Here is a 23979-nt window from a genome sequence, read left to right on the forward strand (position 1 = left end):
TCCCTTTGTTGATGTTGAAGGATATTTGGGTTATTTTCAGCTTTTGGCTGTTAGGAATAAAGCTGCTGTGAACATCCTTTTTTGTCTTTGTATAGACATATTTTCATTTCTCATGGGTAAATACTTAGGAGTAGTAGTGCTGGCTCATTGACTAGGCTTTTATTTATATTTATAGGACATTTTGGCAAACTTTCTGCAAGGTGGTTCTATCATTTTACACTCTTCTAGCCATGCATAGGAGAGTCTTAATTGCTCCACATCCTTGTCAGCACTTGATGTTGTCTGTATTTTAAATTTGAGCCATTCTTGAAAGTGTGAACTGCTATGTCGTGTTAATTTGCCTTTCCCTAATGATTAATGATTAATGCCTTTCCCTAATGTATTTTTTCATGGACTTACTAATCATTTGTTTATCTTTTTTGATAAAATACATTTTCAGATATTTTGCTCATTTCAAGAACTGGGTGGTTTGTGTTTTTATTATTGCATTTTAGGAGTTCTTTATATTCTGGATAAAGTTGTGTCAGTTGCGTTTTTGTGGATTGAGCCTTCTGGACAGAATGGAAGAGGATTTCCATTAAAGTCTCCTCTCATGGCACCTTTCATATTGCCCTACCTTCTCCCACAGTCCTCTCTGTCTACCTTTTGGCCAGGTAGCTCTTTCAGTGTCCTGCTCCATTCTGTTCCTCTTCTTTCCTGCTTAAACACTGTGCCTTGATGCCTTTGTTTTAGCCTTCATTGTCAGCCTGTGAGTCCTCTGAGCAGCCTTCCCTTATGCCAGACCATATAGTTGCTCTTGTTAGGAGATCTTACAGTACCTGTACTTTCCCACGGTAGCATTTATCACACTTCCTGGATGGGGCTAATTTTATTTGTTTGAGTTCCTTACCAGGATGTTAAGATCTTTTTTTTTCTTCTCTTTTTCTTTGTTGTAAGATATTGAAGAGTGGACACCCTGTCTTTTTCTTGTATGGCCCTAGTGTAGATTGTTAGCTAGTGTGCAAGGGAAGATGTATGAGTGGGTGGATATCTGCTAAAAGCACATATTTTGCGTTATTGGCTCAGTAGCGGGGCTAGGGGTGTTGGGAGGGGAGAAAGAGGCACTCAGTTGAAAATTCATCTAAAGATTATAAGTTCAAATATATAGAAATACTGGTAAGATCACAAAAACAAGTGATTGAGATTAAGTGGCAGAAAAAGAGCATTTCAAACCAGGATGGCCATTGACCAAGGGGAGAGCTAGATTAGAGAACTGGGGGAATGAAGTCCTGCCCAGCCTGAAGGGAACACCATTGAACACCCCAGTGGTGTTTTGATAGAGTTACCACATCTTTTGAGTTTTTAAGACAAGCCAGGAATCGAGGCGTGTGTGTGTGTGTGTGTGTGTGTGTGTGTGTGTGTGTGTGTGTGTGTAAAATCTTTTGCCAGCAAATTCACAATGTATGAAGATACCATAAGGTCTGAAGAAAGACGGCTTTTTGGCCATCTTGTCTTCTGGTATAGTGCGCAGGTGAGGGATTTAGAGTTAGATCTGAGGCCATGTTTTTTTTCTTTCCTTCTTTTTTAAAGATTTTGTTTATTTATGAGAGACACAGTGAGGCAGACATAGGCAGAGGGAGAAGCAGGCTCCCTCTGGGGAGTCTACATGGGACTTGATTCCAGGACCACAGGGTCACGAGCTGAGGCAAAGGCAGATGCTCAACCACTGAGCCACCCACGTGCCCCTGGAGCATTTTCAACTCATTAGCCAAGTAGTCTCGAGTAAGCAATGACTTTGGAGCCTTGGCTTACTTATTAATGAAATGGGAACACTCATACTTGCTTCCTAGTACGGTTTCTTGAGGAGTTAACAAGGAAATGTCTTTTGAAGCACTAAGCAGAGCAGAGCTACTCAATTATTTTCTTTCCCCTGTTACCCTTCATGGGTTGGAGTTCGGAACAATGGTTGAGTAAGGCTCCTTTACACTAATTGGAGGCTTTGAAATGTGAAAGCATCTTCCAGATATTATTAACCTGTGAGCTGTAGGAATCCCACACAAATTACTCAGTTTCAGAGATGACATTGAGGCACCAAAGATTGGTCAGTGTTTAGGGGGTGAAGGCACATAATTTGAACCAATATTAGGAGTCAGAATCTTCTGGTTTTTATCCTTCAAAAGCTTAATCCTGGGGGAAAGGAAGTTGAAAGGTTGTCAGTGGAAGGATAATCCTTTGGGTGTTAAAAACGTGTTTCCATTTGAATTAATTCATATTTTCTTATTCCCTTAGGAAATCACAAATTGACGCAGATAGCAAAGGTAGTCATCAAAATCTGTGAGCATGAGGTATGTGTTTCTCACTGTCCTATTTTAAATGCACCCACAGTGTGGGGCTGGGGGGCTGGTTTCCATGTGCAGAGTCTCTCAGTGGTCAGCAGTTTTGGGATTTGTTGAGGTGTAGACAGTATGCCCTCTCTTCAAAGAAAAGTTAAAGTGACAAAGAGGGGACGTCAGTGTGTTATAAACCAACCCTATCTTAGCCATGACCAAGGGAGCTGGAAATGACCCTTTATTATTCATTCTTGAGTCATTGCCAGCACTCGGCATCCTGAGTTATCTTGGTAGCATAGATAGGGCTCATAATTTCTTCACCCCACAGTCTGTGGCATTGGGCTATGCATACCCTTTTACACTTCTCATGGAAGATGTTTGAGTTTTGATGTTATGTGAGAGAACGAATGGTCCTGATTGTTCCTCGGCGTGGCCTGGAGAGTCCTGGAGAGTCAGTCTCTCTTGGAAATACACAGTGGTGTGTGTGTATGTGTGTGTGTGTGTGTGTGTGTGTGTGTGTGTTTGTGTGTGTGTGTTTTAAAGGTTTTGTTTATTCATTGAAGAGAGAGAGACAGAGAGCATGAGCAGGGCAGAGGTAGAGGGACAGACTCTTGGCTGAGCAGGGAGCCCGACTCAGGGCTTGATCCCAGGAACCTGGGATCATGACTTTAGCTGAAGGCAGATGCTTAGCCAACTGAGCCACCCAGGCATGGTATGGAAGAAATGAAACTCCTGGGCTGTCTGCCCTGACGCTCTAGTGGTTGTGGGGTAGGCTGGGAGCAGAAATGGTTCCAGGGAGGCTTTATTAGACACCCCATTTTAAGGGTGAAAAACCAAGATGTAATAGACTTCAACATGTCTGTGTGCTTCATTCGTTCATTCATTCATTCATTCATTCATTTGTAAGGAAACATTTGACTATCTTAGGATATGTCCATTTCTACATATTTTTATGAGAGAGTTTTATATCTATATTTTTCACTTAGTGTGAGTGTTTCCTTATTGTAATTAAACACACACAGGAAGGACAATTTTTTGTTTTTGTTACGATGATTTTCTTAGCATAAATGCTAGAAAGGCATCTACCATGTCTAAGGCTATAAACATAGCAAAGACTAGGTAGATATTCCCTGATTGGCTTATGGAAAAGCTGTAGCAACTTAACACCCTGGGTTGGGTGAGAATGGAAGTTTTTCTGTGTCCTCCTCAATATTGGAAGTTCTTATTTAAAAAACAGGTATATATTTTCCCTACAATGCAATCAGTGAAAACTGGCATATCGCTGTGATTTTGGTTTGCACTTCTTTGATGACAAGTGGTGATGGCCTGTTTTTGATATGTTCGTTGTTGATGTGGAGTTTTGTGTGAGTGAGTTGTCCGGTTGTTTCCCCCTTGGGTTTTCATTTGTTTTCCTACATTTGGGAGCCAAGGCTTTTAATCATGGTTTGCCCCAAGGTGGAATTTGGGGCAGAGTATCTGAACCCAGGTACTCTGTGTCTGGCATTTCTGAATCTACCTGTTGGCAATATTATGTTACCACTGGATGATCTCCAAAGCCAGGGCTTGTTTACCCAGTACTTTTGGAATAGCACACAGGTAGAAAGGGGAGAAGGGGGAACCATATGCCACCATTAATTCATTCATTTATTCTTTTGCTCCCTTATTCATTCAGTTATTCATTGACTTTTAAGTTAATCAATTATAGTTACAACATTATTAGTAATAATTTATTGAGCACCTGCTAGGCATCTGGTACCTTACACGATGCAGAGATAAAGAGAAAAACAAGTCTGATGAGACAGTAATAGCAACTAACAAACAGGGTCTGACTTGCCTGGGTTCAGATCCTGGCCTTGCCACTTTGCTGCATTTAGACCAGGGGCAGGTGTCTTGAAGAGAGAGGAGGTGGTGGCAGCTTGGTCTAGGTGGAAGCATGGGGGTTGGTGGGAGGTAGTTGGACTCCCTCTTAAAGGTGTCCCCTACTGCGGGACCTGGTTTAGCTAAACTTAACTGCTGTTGTACCGTCATGCATTCCTTAAGGGCCTCCAGATGTGAGGCCCCTGGGATGACACATCCTAACATATTTTTGCTTTGCAGATGAATGAAATTGAAGTATGTCCGGAGTGTTACCTAGCTGCTTGCCAAAAACGAGATAACTGGTTTTGTGAGCCTTGTGTAAGTTGCATTTTCTTTCCTTACTTCATTTTCTGAACCCCATGTCTTAGATGGCTACCCGAGGCCACTTTCTTTCTTTTTTTCTTAAATATTTTATTTATTTATTCATGAGAGAGACAGAGAGAGAGGCAAAGACATAGGCAGACAGAGAAGCAGGCTCCCTTTGGGGAGCCCGATGCAGAACTTGATCCCAGGACCCCAGGATCATGACCTGAGCCAGAGGCAGACGCTCAACCACTGAGCCACCCAGGTGCCCCTAGAGGCCACTTTATCCAGGTGGCTTATTCGATGAAATTTGGGTGAAGATTATTTTATTTTATTTATTTTACTTATTTTAAAAAAAATTAAAAAAATTATTTATTTATGAGAGATACAGAGAGAGAGAGGCAGAGAGAGAAGCAGGTTCCATACAAGGAGCCTGATGTGGGACTCGATCCCAGGACTTCAGGATTATGCTGTGGGTTGAAGGCAGGCGCTGAGCCACCCAGGGATCTCCGTATTTATTTATTTTTAAAAAATGATTTTATTTATTTATTCACGAGAGACCCAGAGACAGGCAGAGACACAGGCAGAGGAAGAAGCAGGCTCCCTCTTGATCCTGGGTCTCCAGAATCACACCCTGGGCTGAAGGCAGATGCTCAACTGCTGAGCCAACCAAGCATCCCTTGGGTGAAGTTTCTTTTTTTTTATTTTTTTATTTTTTTTTTATTTATGACAGTCACAGAGAGAGAGAGAGAGGCAGAGACACAGGCAGAGGGAGGCAGAGGGAGAAGCAGGCTCCATGCACCGGGAGCCTGATGTGGGATTCGATCCCGGGTCTCCAGGATCGCGCCCTGGGCCAAAGACCGGCGCTAAACCACTGCGCCACCCAGGGATCCCTGGGTGAAGTTTTTAAATGCTGTTTTAGTGATAAAGCTATGACAAAATGTGAGTAATCCAGGTAGAATAAACCTCTGGGGCTGAACGTTCACGTACCAGAGGGAGCATTGTGATTTCCTGGGTTTATTAATCCCTGGGCCAACTGCAGGGTAGAGAGCAGGAAGGTGCTCATTAGGGAGGGGACCCTCCACAGTAATGCAGATAGCAAGCCGGAGAAGAGTTACTTGAGGATGTTCTTGACGAATCTGTGTTGAGAGGTTCAGAAATACCTCTCTGGATTGACTCCACGGTCTCTCCAGTGACTTAATTTTTGAGGGTAGGGGGTTGGGAGAAAAAAATCACCATTTTCCTCTTGGATCTTCATTTTCTAAACAGGTGTTCTGCCCAGAGAAGCATGTCCTTGGGGTGGGCTGGTGGGAGGTTGGGAGGAGGTGTAGGGGTGGAGCTTCCTGGGCTGCAAGATTGGGCAAGCAAAGTAGAAAAGTAGAAGATAGTTTATGTCTCTTCCTGTCTTTGTTAACACCTGCATTTGTTAAGGCTCTGAGCAGCCTCGATAAAGGGCAAAAGTGGCTAATACTGCCCTTGTTATATGCCAGGTACAATGTACATTTATTCCCCCAGCTTCCCAGAGGGTGTAGGCATTGCTGTCTCCATGTTTCAAAGGAAGGTGTTCACTCTTGCTCATGGCCATCCAGGCATTAGCACTAGGGGCAGGATCCAAGCGTGGTCTGTGCTTCGTCCCTCTGCTGCTTCATTCACCCCCTGCCCCCCAAACAAGCTTTGCCCGGGCCTGACTTGGCCTCATGCCCTCCTAGGGAAGCCCACTTGGGAGACCTTGCTTGGAACTGTTCTCCATTCAGTTGGTGGCCTTGCTGTGTCCTCCCACAGCGAGCTTTACATGTGTGTCTTGCTGTCAAATACATACAAACTTTGGATTTTGTTTTTCTTTTCCTAGAGCAATCCACATCCTTTGGTCTGGGCAAAACTGAAGGGGTTTCCATTCTGGCCTGCAAAAGCTCTGAGGGATAAAGATGGGCAGGTTGATGCTCGTTTCTTTGGACAACATGACAGGTGGGAGTTAAAACCAGCTGCAAACGTATAGCTTTCACTGAACCTTTGATACTGTCATGGATGCAAGCAGGAGTGGAGGTATTATTATGTTATTGTCATGACACCCACCCGTGATCTTATGGTTGAAAATACAGTCCTGGGCTGTGTTAAGCCTGTTAATGTGTGGGCTTCCGTGTTTTCAGGTATGTTAAGAGAAGAATCTTGCTTTCGTAGTTTTGTTGATGAAACCGGCGCCGAATAGGTTCCATGGCTATTTTAAGTGCTGCTGTTTTTTTTTTTTTGGATCTTCTGGAGTAAATTAAACCGCTGTGCAAATTGCTTTTCAAAATAATGCTTTCAGAGATCAGAAGTATTTCCCCAGATTGCCAGTAAATGAAGCTCTTATCATTGTGCTGGGTAGTTCCCTCCTGTGGCCTTTTCTCTGAAGCTAAAATAGTAAATTATAAGAGGTGGCTGTTTTAACAGGTGGGAGCCCTCCCCACCAGCCTTTCTACCCTCCCCTTTCCCTTGCTCACAGGGAAGTGAATTGTTCTAGCTCTTAGCAGTTCCCGCTTCTGTGTGCTTGAGAACAACAGGTAGACCCAGATGAGCCATGGTTAATTTCTTAGTTCTCTTTAGCAAGCTATGTTGTGATTCAACAAAGCACAAAAAACTCCTGAAGCCCTCCCAAGCAGCTTGAAAAAAGTGTTTTGAGTGTGTTGGGGAGAATACTTAAAACACGTATTCTAAAAATTATATCACCCACAGAATGCATAGAAAATACAGTTCATAATTTCAAACACCAGAATCCGAACTGTTACTTTGTTCAGCTTTGCTTGTTGTCTTGCAAATAAAAAACAAAGGAGTAAATGTTGCTAGAAGTCCATTGTCTGGAGGGAAAATGGGAATTCGCTGAGATGGTCCCGGGTTTGATAGGAAGCCTTTCGCTTTGTTTGATTCTGACCACTTTGCTGGAAATCTTTGGTTCCTGCTGTGGGCCAGGCTACTTGTTGGGTGTTAGGGATATGGGAGTGAGCAGATAGACACTGTTCCTGTCCACCTGAAGGCTACATCCTATTATAGGTAATAATACACAAGTAAATACACGGGCAAAATGATCTCAGATGAGGAGGTAATGGCTGGGGTTTAGTGAAGATCTGAGTGGAGGGCCAGACAGAGCCAGCCTGCTGTGCTCTGGAAAAGCCAGGAGCGCAGGGTAGTTTGGATAGTTGGAAGGTGGGGGAGAGGAGGGTAAGAGATGGGTAGGGGAAGGGGCAGGGTCCAGATCACACAGGCTGTGGTCAGTCTGCCTTTTCTTTGAAGAGCAAGAGGAATTATTGTCAGGTTGTGTATCTTCCTGCTGCTTCATGATAGCATGGCAAGTGTTAACCATCTTGGTGATTAGAGATTATTCTCAGTTCTGTAGTTATGACCCAGTGTGGATATATTTAGGATATAGGTGGGTGGGGGAAATCAGTGCTTGGCCCCATGCACCAAATATTGTCAGGACTCTTAGGGTCTTTGATTCTGCTCTCAGCTTAGCCCATTATGCATGGACATCTTCCTGCTGCTTATGAGACAGCTACTGAATGTGGCTTAGCGGGTGTGAGTTCTGGTAGCCCTGATCCAGAGCTGTTTCTCCAGGATCTGCTGGTGTAGGTTAGTTCTGGGAAGGAGCTGTTGTGGAAGCTACCCCCCCCCCCCATTTGTGGAAAAGGACAGCAGCCCAAGTTGATGCCCGTGATGTTTGCCTAACCCCCTCAGTGACTTCTGCTGCCTTGGAGGGAATGTGCCAAACTATTGACTCATTTTGGGTGAACCCCTTGGAGTGGTTAAGGACTCTCCATGGTGGTGGAGTAACAGAACCTTAGATCTCTAGGAATGAAGCCACTAAAGTCCCTTCCTTGCAGGGGAGGTGTTCTTTTTTTTTTTTTTTTAAAGATTTTATTTATTCATGAGAGAGACAGAGAGAGAGGGAGAGAGAGGGGGGGGGCAGAGACACAGGCAGAGGGAGAAGCAGGCTCCATGAGGGAGCCTGACGTGGGACTTGATCCCAGTTCTCCAGGATCAGGCCCTGGACTGAAGGTGACGCTAAACCGCTGAGCCACCTGGGCTGCCCGAAATGGCACATTTCTTAATAAGAATAGCATGTGTTATGTGTTTATCGTCTTATTAATAAATACTAGAGCGAGCCCAGGGAGGTGCTCTTACAGATCAAGGCATGTTCTGAAGAATCTCACTGTGTGCTTTTCATCCTTTAAAATTTGCTGTTTGCTTTTTGGGTGCTTGATTTCATAGGAACACACATATACATGATACTATATAAAAATCCAGGAAATATTTTATTAAATGCCTGCAGAGCTATAGAAGAGTGAGCTTGCAGGAACTGAGTGCCTTCTACGCAGCAGGCATTGTTCTAAGTGCTTTTTGCAGAAGCTGCTTTATTCTCTATTCTCATTTTACAAAGAAGAAAACTTGAGGCCCAGAGTATAGGGAGTAGTTCAGCTCTGTGACTGCTGCCTCTCATGGCATTGCCCCTAGAGGCTTTATTTTGTTAAGCAAATCTAATTTCCCTTTAACTGTGTCCTGGGCCTGCTTTAAGGAAAGGGAATACTTTCCTGAAATTACTTGGCAGACACCTTTATTGAAGGCAATTGAGAGCCTGGCAGGAAATAGTTAAGGCCCCGACTCCAGACGGGGGGTGGGGTGGGGGGCACAGTCACAGAGGCCCCCAGGCAGAAGTATGTGTGTGTGGGGACACAGTCACAGTGTGGCTGACTGCCTGGTAAGCGGTGAGCTCCTGGTGTTATGGGGACTGGTGCAGGTGCATTTCGCTTGCTCCCCTTGACCTCCCCTCTAGGTTGAGGCTCATCCTCCCATTTTACTGATGACAGGGCCAAGGCCAGCTCGGGGAGGGGCAGTCTTTTGTCCAGTGGCAACTGGGGCATCCTGGTTGCTCCTCAGAGCTGTCCTGTCTAGTCCAGAGTCCTGCTCATCCAGTTAAAACAGCCACGGTCTCTCACCCAGAGAGCATCCTGCTCCTGCTCCGCCTTGTTCTGTTTGGCTGCACATGTGGTTGCTCTGGTCTCCGTAGGATGACAGCAGCAAGTTGGGGTGGATGAGAAGCTGGTAATTTCCAGCACGCTGAGAGAGCAGTTAGATATTTTTGGGGTGTTCAGTTTTAGTTTGTGTCACGATCTAGTTATCACCATGAACGGCCTACCTCCCCAGCCTGTGCCCTGAATTCCACCCCATGTGCATACTTTATTTTTCCCGGGCCAGGCCGTTTACTCTTCAAAATAGGAATGAGATGCCCACTGTTAACATTTGGTTAAAATGTAATATAAGCAGTCCATACTTTTTGCTTCTCTCTAAAATGCTGGACGACTCCGCAGTGTGGGGGCCTGATTCCTGCTTGGGCACTTGTGAGGCTCCCCAGTACACAGTGTTTGCGTTGGACTGTATTACCGCCCCATGGTCCTCTTTGCTTCCCGTTGCTTTGTGCCTGGCTTGAGTTTACTGTCTGTGAAATCCAAAAGGCCTCCTTGGAAAAGCTCATTCCCACCAGATTCCCAGCTACAAATGTGTTTGAGGCTGGGGAATCAAATGTCACACTGTATGTCCTCTGGTTCACACTTTGGCTCCACCCCAGCCCTGCCCTGAGCAGTGGTTATACTGCCATCTCCTGCCTGTGGTCAGCCACTAACTCCAGAAAAGCAGCTCTTGTTCTCCTGAAGTCCCTGTAGAACATCCTGGGTTGTGAGGGGCTGAAGATAGGAAGACTAACCAGCCGGGGATGGGAGGTAGAGGCTGGTTTTTTGCTCATTTTCCATATGGATTATCTCCTGTTTGAAGCCATGCACCTCCTTTTGGGTTTATGGTTTTCCAGCATTTCTTTCTAGTGCCATGTAGAGCCCCAGTCTTCCAGCATTTCTTTCTAGTGCCCTGAAAGCTCTTTACTTCTAAGTGCAGAGCAGTGGATTATGGGACCGATTCTCTCTTAGAAGGTGCAGTCCTGGATGCAGGATTGTTGTTGTTGTTTTAAGATTTATTTATTTGAGAGAGAGAGAGAGCATGGCAGTGAGGGGCAGAGGGAGAGGGAGAGAGAATCCAAACAGATTTTGCATTGAGCATGGAGCACAATGTGGGGCTTGATCTCAAAATCCTTAGATCATGACCAGAGGCAAAATCAAGAGTCACTTAGCAGACTGCACCAACAGGTGCCCTCAGTGCTCGTTTTCTTACTCTCTACTCACTCAAAGCCAAAAGGAATGGATTTATTTTTTTAATGGATTAAAATGACTAAATCTATGAGCTTTTTAATGTTCTAACTAAGTTTGTTGTTCATGTTCTGTTCTTTATGACAGAACACGTCTGGGTTAATGGTTAATCATGTATTAACCATTCAAACCAAGTCATTTTTAAAGAATGGGATACACATTCAAGACTCTTGGCAAACATACCAGGCTAATTTGGTTTGCGTTAAGGAAATAAACAGTTCTGGAAACAACCTAAATGTCCATTGTCAGATGAATGGGTAAAGACATCGTGGTAGGTACACATCATGGGTTCTGGTTCAGCCCTTATAAAAGATGGGGCGACATAGATGAACCCAGAGGTCATTGTGCTGAGTGAGATAAGCCAGTCACAGAAGGACAAATAGTGTATGAATTCCACTTGTAGGACGTATCTCAAGCATTCGCATTCACAGAATTCACGGGTGGAATGGTGGATTGCCAGGGGTTGGGGGTGGGGGATATGGGGGTGTACTGGTCACTCGGGTGGAATGGTGGATTGCCAGGGGTTGGGGGTGGGGGATATGGGGGTGTACTGGTCACTGGGCATAAAATTTCAGTTAACGATGAATAGGCTGTAGAGATCCACCGTACAACCTGTGTCCATGATCGACAGTGGTGTATCATATGCTTAAACATGCTGTGATAAAATACATTTTTTTGAAAAACTTGAAAAAAAAAAAAGAAAAGACAAATCTTTGGAAGGACCAATGTTGGTTAACCTCTCCTCTCTTTCTCTTCTGTACTTCTAGGGCCTGGGTTCCAATAAATAATTGCTACCTCATGTCTAAAGAAATTCCTTTTTCTGTGAAAAAGACGAAAAGCATCTTCAACAGTGCAATGCAAGAGATGGAGGTGTATGTGGAGAACATCCGCAGGAAATTTGGGGTTTTTAATTACTCTCCTTTTAGGACGCCCTACACACCCAACAGCCAGTACCAAATGCTCCTTGATCCCAGCAACCCCAGTGCTGGCGCCGCCAAGATAGACAAACAGGAGAAGGTCAAGCTCAACTTTGACATGACGGCCTCCCCCAAGATCCTGATGAGCAAGCCCATGCTGAGTGGGGGCGCAGGCCGCAGGATTTCCTTGTCGGACATGCCACGCTCCCCCATGAGTACAAACTCTTCTGTGCACACGGGCTCTGATGTGGAGCAGGATGCTGAGAAGAAGGCCACGTCGAGCCACTTCAGTGCCAGTGAGGAGTCCATGGATTTCCTGGACAAGAGCACAGGTCAGCCTTGGGAAGGAGATGGGGAGGAGGCCTCTGGGATATGAGGCTTCTGTTGGGGCCATGCCTGTTGGGTTCCAGCTGGCCAGCACCACAGAATCCAGGGGAGCTGTGTGGGGTTTTGCTCCAGTAGACTATATTTAAAATTTTAAATGGGTAACCCAGTGGGCTTCTTACTGTTAGGAATCAAGAAATGAGACCAGTGATCCCCAAAGGTCAAATGGAGGTCATTCCCTGCAGAGGTGAGAGTTCAGGTCAAATGTCTCTTGGATTATCAGAACAGCAAAACTACCCCTAACAGTTTATTTCTTAAGAATGTTATTTTACTCGGAAGATTATCTGTCAAAACTGTACCTTCAGATACTAGAGCAGTGTGTAAGGTCAGCAGTAAATGTCCTCGCCCCAGAACACTCCCACTCCTTAAAGAAAAGTTGCCCTGGTTGACACTTGGTATAGAATAGTGGTTAAGAATGAAGATGCTGGGATCGCCTGGGTGGCTCAGTGGTTGAGCATCTGCCTTCAGCTCAGGGCATGATCTTGGAGTCCTGGGGTTGAGTCCCACATCACGTTCCCCGAAGGGAGCCCGCTTCTCCGTCTGCCTGTGTCTCTGCCTCTCTCTTTCTGTCTCTCATGAATAATTAAATAAAATTAAAAAATAAAAAAAGCATCAAGATGCTGGTCTCAAAACCCAGCTCTGCCACTTACTAGCCATGTGGCTTTAGGCAAGATACTGAATGTCTTTTTTAAAAAAGATTTTATGTATTTATTTTATTTAGATAGAGAGCATGCATGAGTGTGGGAAGGGGCAGGGGGGAGAGGGAGAAATAAAACGGCAAACAGACCCCGCACTGATAAAATGATAAAATACATTTTTTTTAAACTTGAAAAAAAAGAAAAGACCAATCTTTGAAAGGACCAATGTTGGTTAACCTCGCACTGAGCGTGGAGCCTGAAATGGGGCTCAATCCCCTGAGCCCGAGATCATGACCTGAACTGAAATCGGGAGTCGGTTGCCCAACCAGTTGAGTCACCTAGGCCCCCCAGATACTTAAGTGAATGCTTCAGTTTCTCATCTATAATGTGACATAATAACAGATCTGCCCCATAGGTTCTTCTTTTTTTTTTTTTAATTAAAGATTTTATTTGTTTATTTATGAGAGGCAGAGACACAGGCAGAGGGAGAAGCAGACTCCCTGTGGGGAGACTAATGTGATACTGATCCTAGGACCTGAGCCAAAGGCAAGACGCTCAACTGCCCTCAACCGCTGAGCCACCCAAGTGTCCCTGCTCCATAGGTTCTTGCTAAGGGTTAAATGAAGACGGATACACAAAGCATTCAGAACAGTGCTTAAAATAGCAAGTGCTACAAAGATGTGGGCTTCTATATTATTTCTTAGGGTGATTGCTCAGCAAATGCCTACACAGATTCAGAGAAGTGAGGTAAAAGGGATGCTGGCGAAGTATAAGGAAGGGAATGACTTGAATTCTTTCTACCCAGATATTATTTGGTGTATGTCTAATATTTAGAAACTTTATTACTTTCACAAGGAAATGGGTTTACTCTCATTTTTCTTGAAACATGGCCTTCACTGTTTATCCTTTGTTGGTTTACCTCTGAGAAATAGGGGCACAGAGAAGCTTCTACACTAAGCATGATGATAAAATACAGCCACCTCTCAGGCTCTGGGCTGGGGAGGCTGTCGAGAGGGCAGGACCTGATGAACCCCTGGACACATGACTTACCTCAAGGGCTTCAAGACCTGTGGTTGCCAAGCAGGAATATGGCCTCTTGGTTTTCTGATCTTTTCATTATTCCAGAATTGTGGGAAATTTGCGTTCTTATTTAAGACCCTCCCCAACCTCCCCCTCAATTCTTAAATGTCAGCTCAAAATGTCTTAGGATATTTTCCGGAATGAATAAAATCCATCTGTAGGTTGGGCCGTCTGTTTTAGGCCAATGTCTTAAACTTGGATAGCTCTTCAGACCCCCCACCCTCCATCTTCCTCTTCCCTTCACCCCTCCCTCCCTCCCTCCCTCCCTCCCTTTACATAAGAACTCTTTAACGACCTGTCACCTCTTCTTCAAGAGATCACAAAAGTCCCCAAAAGGTAAAACAACGGGAACTCCCATCAAGTGAGCTCAAAGAATTCATCAGTTTGGTTGTGTTGTTTTTTGTTCTTGGTTGGTTGGTACTGCTTGGAGCTGTTCCCAAAATGGCTGTAGGTGGAGAGAGAGTTAAGTACCAGTGGCTTCCAGTTCTTCAAAATAAAGGCTGTGATCTGTTTTCCCCAGTTGTGATCCTAACCATGTGGTCCTAGGCACTCGGTTGCATTTCAGAGCTTTGTTCTCAGATGATGCAACTTCTGTTGAGATACTTTCAGAACAGAAATTTTCTTTTGCCTCCTAGTTTTAGACCAGAGTTCTTATTTTTATTTTTTAATTTTTTTTTAGACCAGAGTTCTTTAAAGTTTGCTTTTATTCTGTGACATGATGCAATTTAAGCTAAGTTAACAAAACATGATACATAATCACAGTAACTCTGCAGCCTGTTACCTCTCCTAGAGAGCTCGATTTTGAGGTGTCCTAACCAGGCAGCAGTCCTGCTGAATCACTGTTACCTGAACTTTCGTCACCACCAGTTTGCTCTATGCTAATATCTCTGTTTTTACTACATACTTAAACATTAAATCTGCAACATCGCTTTTTTTTTTGCAACATCACTTTATCCTAAGCTGAATAATATGTATAAACTCATGTGCTTAAATTCTTACTGCATTTTCCCCCTCTAATATGCATGAAGTAAATACCTAACTTGTAAATTAGAACATGTTGGTCTGTGAACCACTGTTGATTATCCTGTTCCGTATTCAGGAAATACAGTTTTGTAGGAATCTGAGGACAGGTTTTATGTTTAATTAAGCTTTCTTTCCTTGGGACATAGCAGAATTGAAACAACATTAGGATTCCTGACAAAATTCCTTTTTATTTGAATGGTTTTTCTAAGTGGTAAATGAGATTCTCCATTTCAGGAGACTTTTTAAAATCCCTTTTCCAAAAATATGATCTCCTTGCCAGCATGTGCTTGGATCATTTTGCTAATTATGAGATAGACAGCCAGTGAGTAGTATGGGTAGAGAAGGCGGTATTCCAAATCATTTTAATCTTACAAATTATCCTGTTTTTCTGCAAGGAGCCAGATAGTAAATATTTTAGGCTTGTGGGCCTCTGTCACAACTGTGCAGCTATTCAACACCGTCATTGTGCTAATAAGACAGGCACAGGCAATACGTGGCTGTGATACTGAACTTCGAATTTGATATAATTTGTGTGTTTCATGAACAATTAATCCCTTAGGTTTTTTTTTTCCCCCCAACCATTTACAAATGGTAAATACCCTTGCAGGCCTTGCAAGAACAGGTGGTGGTATGCTAGCTTTTGCCCATGAGTTGGTTTGCCAACCTCTATTACAGACTACATTAGAAGGAACTGTGGGTCAATCTCCATCTTTTTTTTTTTTTTTCAATCTCCATCTTATGGAAGGTGAGTTGAGGTCCCTGTGGACAGTGTAGGGATGTTCCTCTGTTCCCACAGCCAGATCCTGATTCTAGATCTGTGTTCTTTTCGTTGCACCCTAGTGCCCTCTGCTGTTAGCAGCGATGGTAGCATTTAGTAGAAAGAGAAGTGGACTGTTTATTGAAAATCCCCCACTGTCAGGGAGTGTATAATTGAGATATTGTGATTTATCCATAATTATTAAAAAAAAAAAGATAGTCCTAGGATAGAAAAGCTGTACTAGTTTCAGCAGTAAAGATTTTGTGGTTCAGCAACATAAGACTACACATTAAAATAAGTAAATTTTTAAATAAAACTTTTAGGAGAATTTAGAAACCTTTTGTTTTAGGGGTGGGGGAATGGAAGAACTCAGAATCAGGTGTCTGTAATCCACAGAAGTCAATTTTCTTTTCTTTTTTTTTTTTAAGATTTTATTTATTTATTTATGAGAGACACAGAGAAGTGGGGAGAGAGAGAGAGGCAGAGACACAGGCAGAGGGAGAAGCAGGCTCCATGCAGGGAGCCTTTCGTGAGACTCGATCCTGGGTCTCCAGGATCACACCCCACGCTGCAGGCAGCGCTAAACCGCTGAGCCACTGGGGCTGCCCTGATTTTGTTTTCTAAGGAGCAGTTTGCTCAGCCAGAAGCCTTTCACTCATGGTGTCCTGATTACTAGTCAGAGTGGTGTATATTCTCAGTGATTATCCTGCCTCCCCCTTGATCTAGAGCTCTTGGCCAGAATTGATGCCTTTGCCAATATTTGCTTGCAGGATCCTGACTTAAGTCATGAGTGTGTATTAGGGTAAGAATCCTAGTGCCTGGCTATCACTATGTAGCTCAACTATGGGTTACTCTTTAGGGAGGGGGAAAAACATTTTGGTATACTCTTTTCTCATCATATCAGCATGTACTTATCATACAGTAATTGTTATTTATCAAAATGAAAGTCACAGATCACCCCACCTCTCAGTCAGCCCTTAGATTATTGTTTTCAGGACTTTTTCTGTGTTGGCTCATGAGTCATACTATTAATTTGAAAACTCACATACTTCCAGGGATCAGGCGGGTACGGAAATGAGCAAGGTTGGGAAGTGGTGGGGACTGGGATCAGCGTGATACAGCGGAAATAACACTCTTCCTCAGGACTGATCACAGACAGGTGGCTGCCTGTGTATACCTCCTAAAGCAGTACTTACTCTTCCAATGCGTGATATATTGGAGCATTTCATTATAAAAAAGCTCCTCCTACCCCACTAACAGGTCATCATCACCTGGACCTTTCAGAATGCTATGCTCTTGAGATACACCTTTCCTGTAGGGTCCTGGGGCCCTTTTCTTTTGCTGGTTCTAGCCAAATGGGAATGTGGGGTCTGTTGCCATTTTTCTCATTGTTTAAGAGAAGCCTCAAATATTTTTTTTAAATGTGGGCTACCCCAAACTTTACAAATTAGCTCAAATTCATAAAAATCTTTTTTTTTTTAAGATTTTGTTTTATTTATTTATTCATGGGAGACAGAGAGAGAGAGAGAGAGAGAGAGCGAGCGAGCGAGCAGAAACACAGGCAGAGGGAGAAGCAGGCTCCATGCAGGAAGCCCGATGCGGGACTTGATCCCGGGTCTCCAGGATCATGCCCTGGGCTGAAGGCGGTGCTAAACTGCTGAGCCACCTGGGCTGCCCAAATCCATAAAAATCTTTATGTGCATCAAATACCTCCGTGAACTGCATGGTTCGTGGATCACTTGTTTGCAATATCTGTTGTAGCCCAGTTTTGACTTTTTTTTTAAGTATGCTCTATGCCCACTGTGGGACGTGAATTTAACAACCCCAAGATTAAGAGTCTCATGCTCCATGGGCTGAGCCAGCCAGACACCTGAGGTTTTTTTTTTTTAACTTAACCTTGTGTATTGGATATTTTTCCATGTTAGTTAAATAGTTCTTCAAAACAGCGTATCTGTCCTGTCTTAGACTGTCCCGTGATGCTCTACTGTGTGGATCGTCTTTGCAGGCCACCAAGAGTTGTGCAAGCTACAGCCCTTTGAAGATGTAGGTTGCTTCCCAGATTTATAAGTAGAGGAAATTTGTCATGAATCACTACCTCCTCCGCCTCCACCCCTCAAGAGTGCTGGGGTATGTGGGAGAGAAGGGGCATTTTTTTCCTAATTTAATTCTAAGACTCAATGTTTCATGGAGTCAGAATAGCACTTAGCACAGGCTAGGATTTTGTAAATGTAGATAATAAATGATGTGTTTTAGCCCACACTTGTGAATTGTACATCAAAGTATAAAATCTGATTAAATTATTTGTGACTTCAAAGGCGATTAGTTCTTCCTTTGGGCAAGATTTATGGCTTTACAAAAGGATTGACATCTGTGTCAAAGCTTAATTGAAATGAGCATTTCCAAATGTCTTTCTGCTTTTGAAAATGTCTAGCATGATTTAAAACCGGGTTTCAAAAAAAAAATAAAATAAAACCGGTTTTCTCAGTCTCTGCACTGTTGACTTTGGGGGTGGATGATTCTATGGCGGGGCCTTCTTGTGCATTGCAGTATATTTAAGCACCATTCCTGGCATCTGTGCACTAGATTCCAGTTGCACCCACCCCTGCCCACAGTTAGGCAGCAAAAAATGTTCTCAGACATTGCTATGTGTCCCTTGAGGACACCGTTGCCCCTCCAGAATCCATTGAGAATAATTATGTGAATGTACCATGATTTTGACTTTTAGCACTAATAACAAAATTCTGATTGCTTGATGTTCATGTTTGAAGCTCCTCCGTATTTACATTCAGTTTTGTGTCATATTTTCCCCCTGAATATATAATCTATTCCTTTTAAACTTGAATATTCTACAATAAATGGTACATAATTTTATCCTGAGAGGTAACAACTGTTAAAAATTGGATGTTCCTAAAAAATAAATTAAAAAATAAAAAAAAATTGGTTGTTCCTTCAGATTTTTTAATGTAGAAACAACATTGATAATCATCACCATAATGTTTTATGGTAGAATGGGATCCTCCTAGGCTCTCTGCTCCTTTAAAGGGAGCAGTGTTTTTTTCTGTGTTTATCCATATATGGTTCTAGTTATCAGTAGTGTATAGATGGCATGAGAATATGATGGAAATGATGGGGGCATGTGAACAAATGAAATTTGGGAAATATATCTTAGGGGAAGAAACGTGGTTTTATGAAGTAATATAAATGCAGATAAACGGATACATTGATTTGTTTTCTTCATGCATATTTTATGTATGTATGCCTCTGCTAACTTTGTGATTTCCCCCAAACTCTAGGTGTTTTGGCTAGCCTGTTGTTTTACATGTTCATCTAGGTGGTCACATACGAAGCCAGAGTTCATGTGTTTTTTAAAGATTTTACATATTTACTCATGAGAGACCCAGAAAGAGAGAGAGGCAGAGGAAGAAGCAGACTACGTGTGGGGAGCCCGATGCAGGACTCGATCCCAGGTATCCAGGATCACACCCTGGGCTGAAGGCAGCGCTTAACCCTGTTGAGCCACCCAGTCTGCCCCAGAGTTAATGTTTTTAAGAATAGAAGCATTGAGGGGCCCCTGGGTGGTTCAGTCGGTGAAGCATCTGCCTTCACTCAGATCATGATCTTGATGTCCTGGGATGTCAGATTGAAACTCCCTGCACAGCAGGGAGTCTGCTTCTCCCTCTCTCTTCTGCCCCGCCTTGCTGCTTCTGTTCTCTCTTACTATCTCTCTCTCTCAAATAGATAAATACAATCTTAAAAAGAAAGAACGGATCACCATTGAACCACACTGGAGTAAGAGAATTCCAGAATTTTTTCTCCTTTGTTTACATTGATCAATAATAAGCATATTTTTACACTTGTTTTAAAGATACCCCCCCAACAAAAACCACAGAAGTAGTTTTAAAAGGGCAAAGTGACCCATAATCTAAAGACCTTTAGTTGACTTTATTATTATTATTATTATTATTATTTTTTAAGATTTTATTTATTCACGAGAGACACAGAGAGGCAGAGACATAGGCAGAGGGAGAAGCAGAGCAGGCTCCATGCAGGGAGCCCGATGGGGGACTCAATCCTGGGACTCCAGGATCACGCCCTGAGCTGAAGGCAGACGCTCAACCGCTGAGCCACCCAGGTGTCCCAGTTGACTTTTTTTTAATGATGGTGACACTACATGGTTAAAATTAAGATAAAACAAAACCCAGCAGTATTAAAGCAGTATAGAAAATGTAAAATGAGGGATCCCTGGGTGGCGCAGTGGTTTGGCGCCTGCCTTTGGCCCAGGGCGCGATCCTGGAGACCTGGGATCGAATCCCACATCGGGCTCCCGGTGCATGGAGCCTGCTTCTCCCTCTGGTGCATGGAGCCTGCTTCTCCCTCTGCCTGTGTCTCTGCCTCTCTTACTCTCCCTCTCTCTTTCTCTGTGACTATCATAAATAAATAAAAATTAAAAAAAAAAAAAGAAAATGTAAAATGAAAGGTCAGGTTTTGTCTACCTCTACACCCTGAGTGTGTTTTTCATGTAAGTGTCCAACTCTTTAACAGTCTGCAGACTGTACTTCTACCAAAAATAACTATGTATACATTCATTTGAAGAGGTGCATGTGCTTTAATAAACATTAACACATATCATGGGCATTTTTTTTATTACGGGCATTTCTTTTTTTAAAAATTTTTATTATTTTTTAAATTATTTTTTATGCATAATTAATTTTTTATACATTTTATACATACATACAAAATTAATTTTTTATACATTTTATACATACATACAAAATTAATTTTTATACATTAAAAATACATTTTTTTTAATTACGGGCATTTCTATACATAATTTTTACCTTTCTCTTTTTTTTCTATGCATATTTCTGTGGGGATCAGTGCTTGTCAGATTATGCAGATCTGCATCATTTTTTTAGGGTTGTATAGTATTTATAGCAGTATTTACTTGGCCAGTCTCCAATTAATAGATCTTATACACCATCTCCTGTTTTTCTGTATCCATAAATACTGTTGCAGTGAAACTTCACGTGCATATACTGTGGCCCTGGCACTTGACACGTATATTTATGGGATGAACTCCTAGCCTCAGGACCTTGCTGTCTGTGTGTTTTATAAAATCTAATCTTGGGTAATACCAGAATCACCTAATTGCTGTCCTAAAAGGTTTTACAATTCCTGTCAGTGTTCGTCTTTCCTCACCTATGCTCAACACTAGGTGTTTTTTAAATTTTATTTATTTATTTATTTATTTATTTATTTATTTATTTATTTATTTAATTAATTTTATTTAATTTTTTAAATTTTTTTTAAATTTATTTATGATAGTCACAGAGAGAGAAAGAGAGAGAGGCAGAGACATAGGCAGAGGGAGAAGCAGGCTCCATGCACCGGGAGCCCGATGTGGGATTCGATCCCGGGTCTCCAGGATCGCACCCTGGGCCAAAGGCAGGCGCCAAACCGCTGCGCCACCCAGGGATCCCTATTTATTTATTTATTCATTCATTCATTCATTCATTCATTCATTTATTTATTTATTTATTTATTTAAAAAGATTTTATTAATGAGAGTTAGACACAGAGGCAGAGAGACATAAAAGTAGGCTCCCTGCAGGGAGCCCGATGTGGGACTCCATCCCAGGACCCCGGGTTCATGCCCTGAGCTGAAGGCAGATGCTCAATCACTGAGCCACCCAGGAGCCCCTAATTTTTATTTTTTAAGGATTTTATTTAGTTGAGCCACAGCAAGAGATGGAGAGTGGGGGGAAGGGCAGAGGGAGGAGGAGAGAGAATCTCCAGTTGACTCTGGTCTGAGCTAGGAGCCTGGTCAGGGCTCGATTCCTGGGACCATGACCTGAGCGGAAATCGAGTTGAATGCTGAACTGACCGAGGCACCCAGGCACCCCTAGGTGTTATTTTTTTGAAACAAGTTAACCATGCATGTAAAAAAGATACAGGATGGAGATATATAGATATATATGTAGATACATATCTGTGTATCCGTATCTATATCTGTGTCTATGTTTGTATCTCTTCCATGTTCATTGATCATTCATATTTTCCCTGAGCTGCTCATTTATGTCTCTTCTTTGGATTGTTGATCATTCTCTTAGCACACCTTGTTGTTGGTAGCTGCAGAATATTGAGATTCTTTTGTTTTTTTTTTTAGATTCTTGAAACTGATGTCTTTTTGTGAAAAAGATTTTATTTTGGTTGCCAGTATTGTTTCTTTTTTGCTTATCATGACCATAGTCATGAGAAGAAAAATGGAGAGCTCATTCTTCACTTAACTATTTGTCATTCTGTCAATGTCTTGGACACCAGACGGCATCCTAGGTGCCTGGCAAGGTCCCTGCTCTCCTGGTGGTGATGTTTCAACAGAGCATAGTGGAGATGACAGGATGCATTTTGACCCCTGTGGACTGGGCCAGTAGGGAAGAGCCCTGAGGGTGATATTTGAGGGTTACCAGCCACTATGACATGGGTGGGGATGGTGTCAGGGGCCTTTCCAGGGGAATCCTAAGTATATATAAAGGCTTGAGTTGGGAGCAGATTTGAATATGGAGGAATAGTACAAAGGTCCGTGAGGCTGGAGATTCTAGAATGAGGAGAGGAAAGATCAGATGTGTCATTGGATTTTATATTGGGGGATAGGATGCCTCTAGGATGGTTTTATTTATTTATTTATTTATTTATTTATTTATTTATTTATTTATTTATTTTTTTGAATTTTTTTTATTTATTTATGATAGTCAGAGAGAGAGAGAGAGAGGCAGAGACACAGGCAGAGGGAGAAGCAGGCTCCATGCACCGGGAGCCCGACGTGGGATTCGATCCCGGGTCTCCAGGATCGCGCCCTGGGCCAAAGGCAGGCGCCAAACCGCTGCGCCACCCAGGGATCCCCTATTTATTTATTTTTTAAAAAACATTTTACTTTTAAAAACAACAAAAAGCATTTTATTTATTTATTTATTTATTTTTAAATTTTTATTTATTTATGATAGGCACACAGTGAGAGAGAGAGAGGCAGAGACACAGGCAGAGGGAGAAGCAGGCTCCATGCACCGGGAGCCCAACGTGGGATTCGATCCCGGGTCTCCAGGATCGCGCCCTGGGCCAAAGGCAGGCGCTAAACCGCTGCGCCACCCAGGGATCCCAAAAGCGTTTTATTTTTAAGTAACCTCTATGCCCAACTTGGGGCTTAAACTCACAACCCCAAGATCAAGAGTTGTATCCTCTACCCACTGTGCCAAACCAGGCATCTTGCCTCTGGATGGTTTTGTATGGAGGAGTGGTATGCCTGGCTGCTGTGCGGAGGGGTACTGAAGAGGGGTGCTGTAGCAGGAGGTGGGAGGACCCATGGGAAGCTCTTACAGGGTCTTGGTGAGAAGTGATGGGCAGGGGCAGTACTTTCCAACCATTTCTTTCATTATGATCCCATGAGGAGCTATTTTAGACATGTTTTCCTATCCATCCTCCTGTGACTTTTTTTCTAAATGGAGGTGGAATTCACATGATATAAAATTAACCATTTTTATATGGTGGCATATAAAACTCAGTGTCATTCAGTACATTCACAGTGTTGTGCAACCCACCAGTATTCTCTAGTTCCAAAACATCTCTATCACTCCAAAATAAAATCTTGTTAATGAAGCAGACACTCACCACCACCCCCACCTCCTGCTCCCGGAGACCATCAGTCTGCTTTCTATTTGCATGGATTTGCCTATTTTGGATACTTCATTGGAACAAAATCAGGGGCCTCCCCATTGTAGCATATGTCTGTACCTCATACCATTTTATGGCTTAGTAATGTTCCATGGTGGACACCACAGTTTGTACGTCGATGGACATTCGGATTGTTTCCACCTTTGCACTGTTGTGAATACTGCTGCTACAAACATTTTATGTACTAGGATTTGAGTACCGCTTTTTAGTTTTGAGGTGTATCCCTAGGAGTGGACCCTCATGAAATTTGAAAGTACTGTTGGTCTGTTTGTATACTGCATATGTCTTTTTTTTTTAAAAAGATTTTATTAATTTTTTTGTGAGAGACATAGGGAGAGGCAGAGACATGGGGAGAAGCAGGCTCCCTATAGGAAGCCTGATGTGGGACTCAATCCCAGGATCCCAGGATCACGCCCTGCGCCAAAGGCAGACGCTCCACCACTGAGCCACCCAGGTGCCCTGCATGTGTCTTTTTTTTTTTTTTTTAGATTCATTCATTCATTCATTCATTCATTCATTTATGATAGACAGAGAGAGAGAGAGAGAGAGAGAGAGAGAGAGAGAGAGAGGCAGAGACACAGGAGGAGGCAGATGCAGGCTCCATGCCGGGAGCCTGACGTGGATCTCGATCCTGGGACTCCAGGATCGTGCCCTGGGCCAAAGGCAGGCGCTAAACTGCTGAGCCACCCAGGGATCCCCTGTGTCTGTATTTTTTTTTCCCCCCTGTGTCTGTTTTATACATAAGAAGAGTAAGATCTTTTCA

At 43.1% G+C, this 23979-nt stretch overlaps 1 protein-coding gene across 16 annotated transcripts in view; it reads left to right on the forward strand.

Moving 5' to 3' along the window:
• The window catches only part of ZMYND8 (zinc finger MYND-type containing 8), a 127172-nt gene that overhangs the window by 54478 nt on the left and 48715 nt on the right, over positions 1 to 23979 (forward strand). For all 16 annotated transcript variants that reach the window (XM_055345635.1, XM_055345629.1, XM_055345707.1 and 13 more), the window contains 4 exons: positions 2269 to 2324; positions 4407 to 4484; positions 6319 to 6434; positions 11461 to 11942. In XM_055345635.1, the coding sequence (XP_055201610.1) occupies positions 2269 to 2324; positions 4407 to 4484; positions 6319 to 6434; positions 11461 to 11942 (732 nt within the window). The remainder of the gene's footprint in view (positions 1 to 2268; positions 2325 to 4406; positions 4485 to 6318; positions 6435 to 11460; positions 11943 to 23979) is intronic.

The sequence above is a fragment of the Nyctereutes procyonoides genome, unplaced genomic scaffold (assembly GCF_905146905.1).
Source record: "Nyctereutes procyonoides isolate TBG_1078 unplaced genomic scaffold, NYPRO_anot_genome, whole genome shotgun sequence".
Taxonomy (NCBI): domain Eukaryota; kingdom Metazoa; phylum Chordata; class Mammalia; order Carnivora; family Canidae; genus Nyctereutes; species Nyctereutes procyonoides.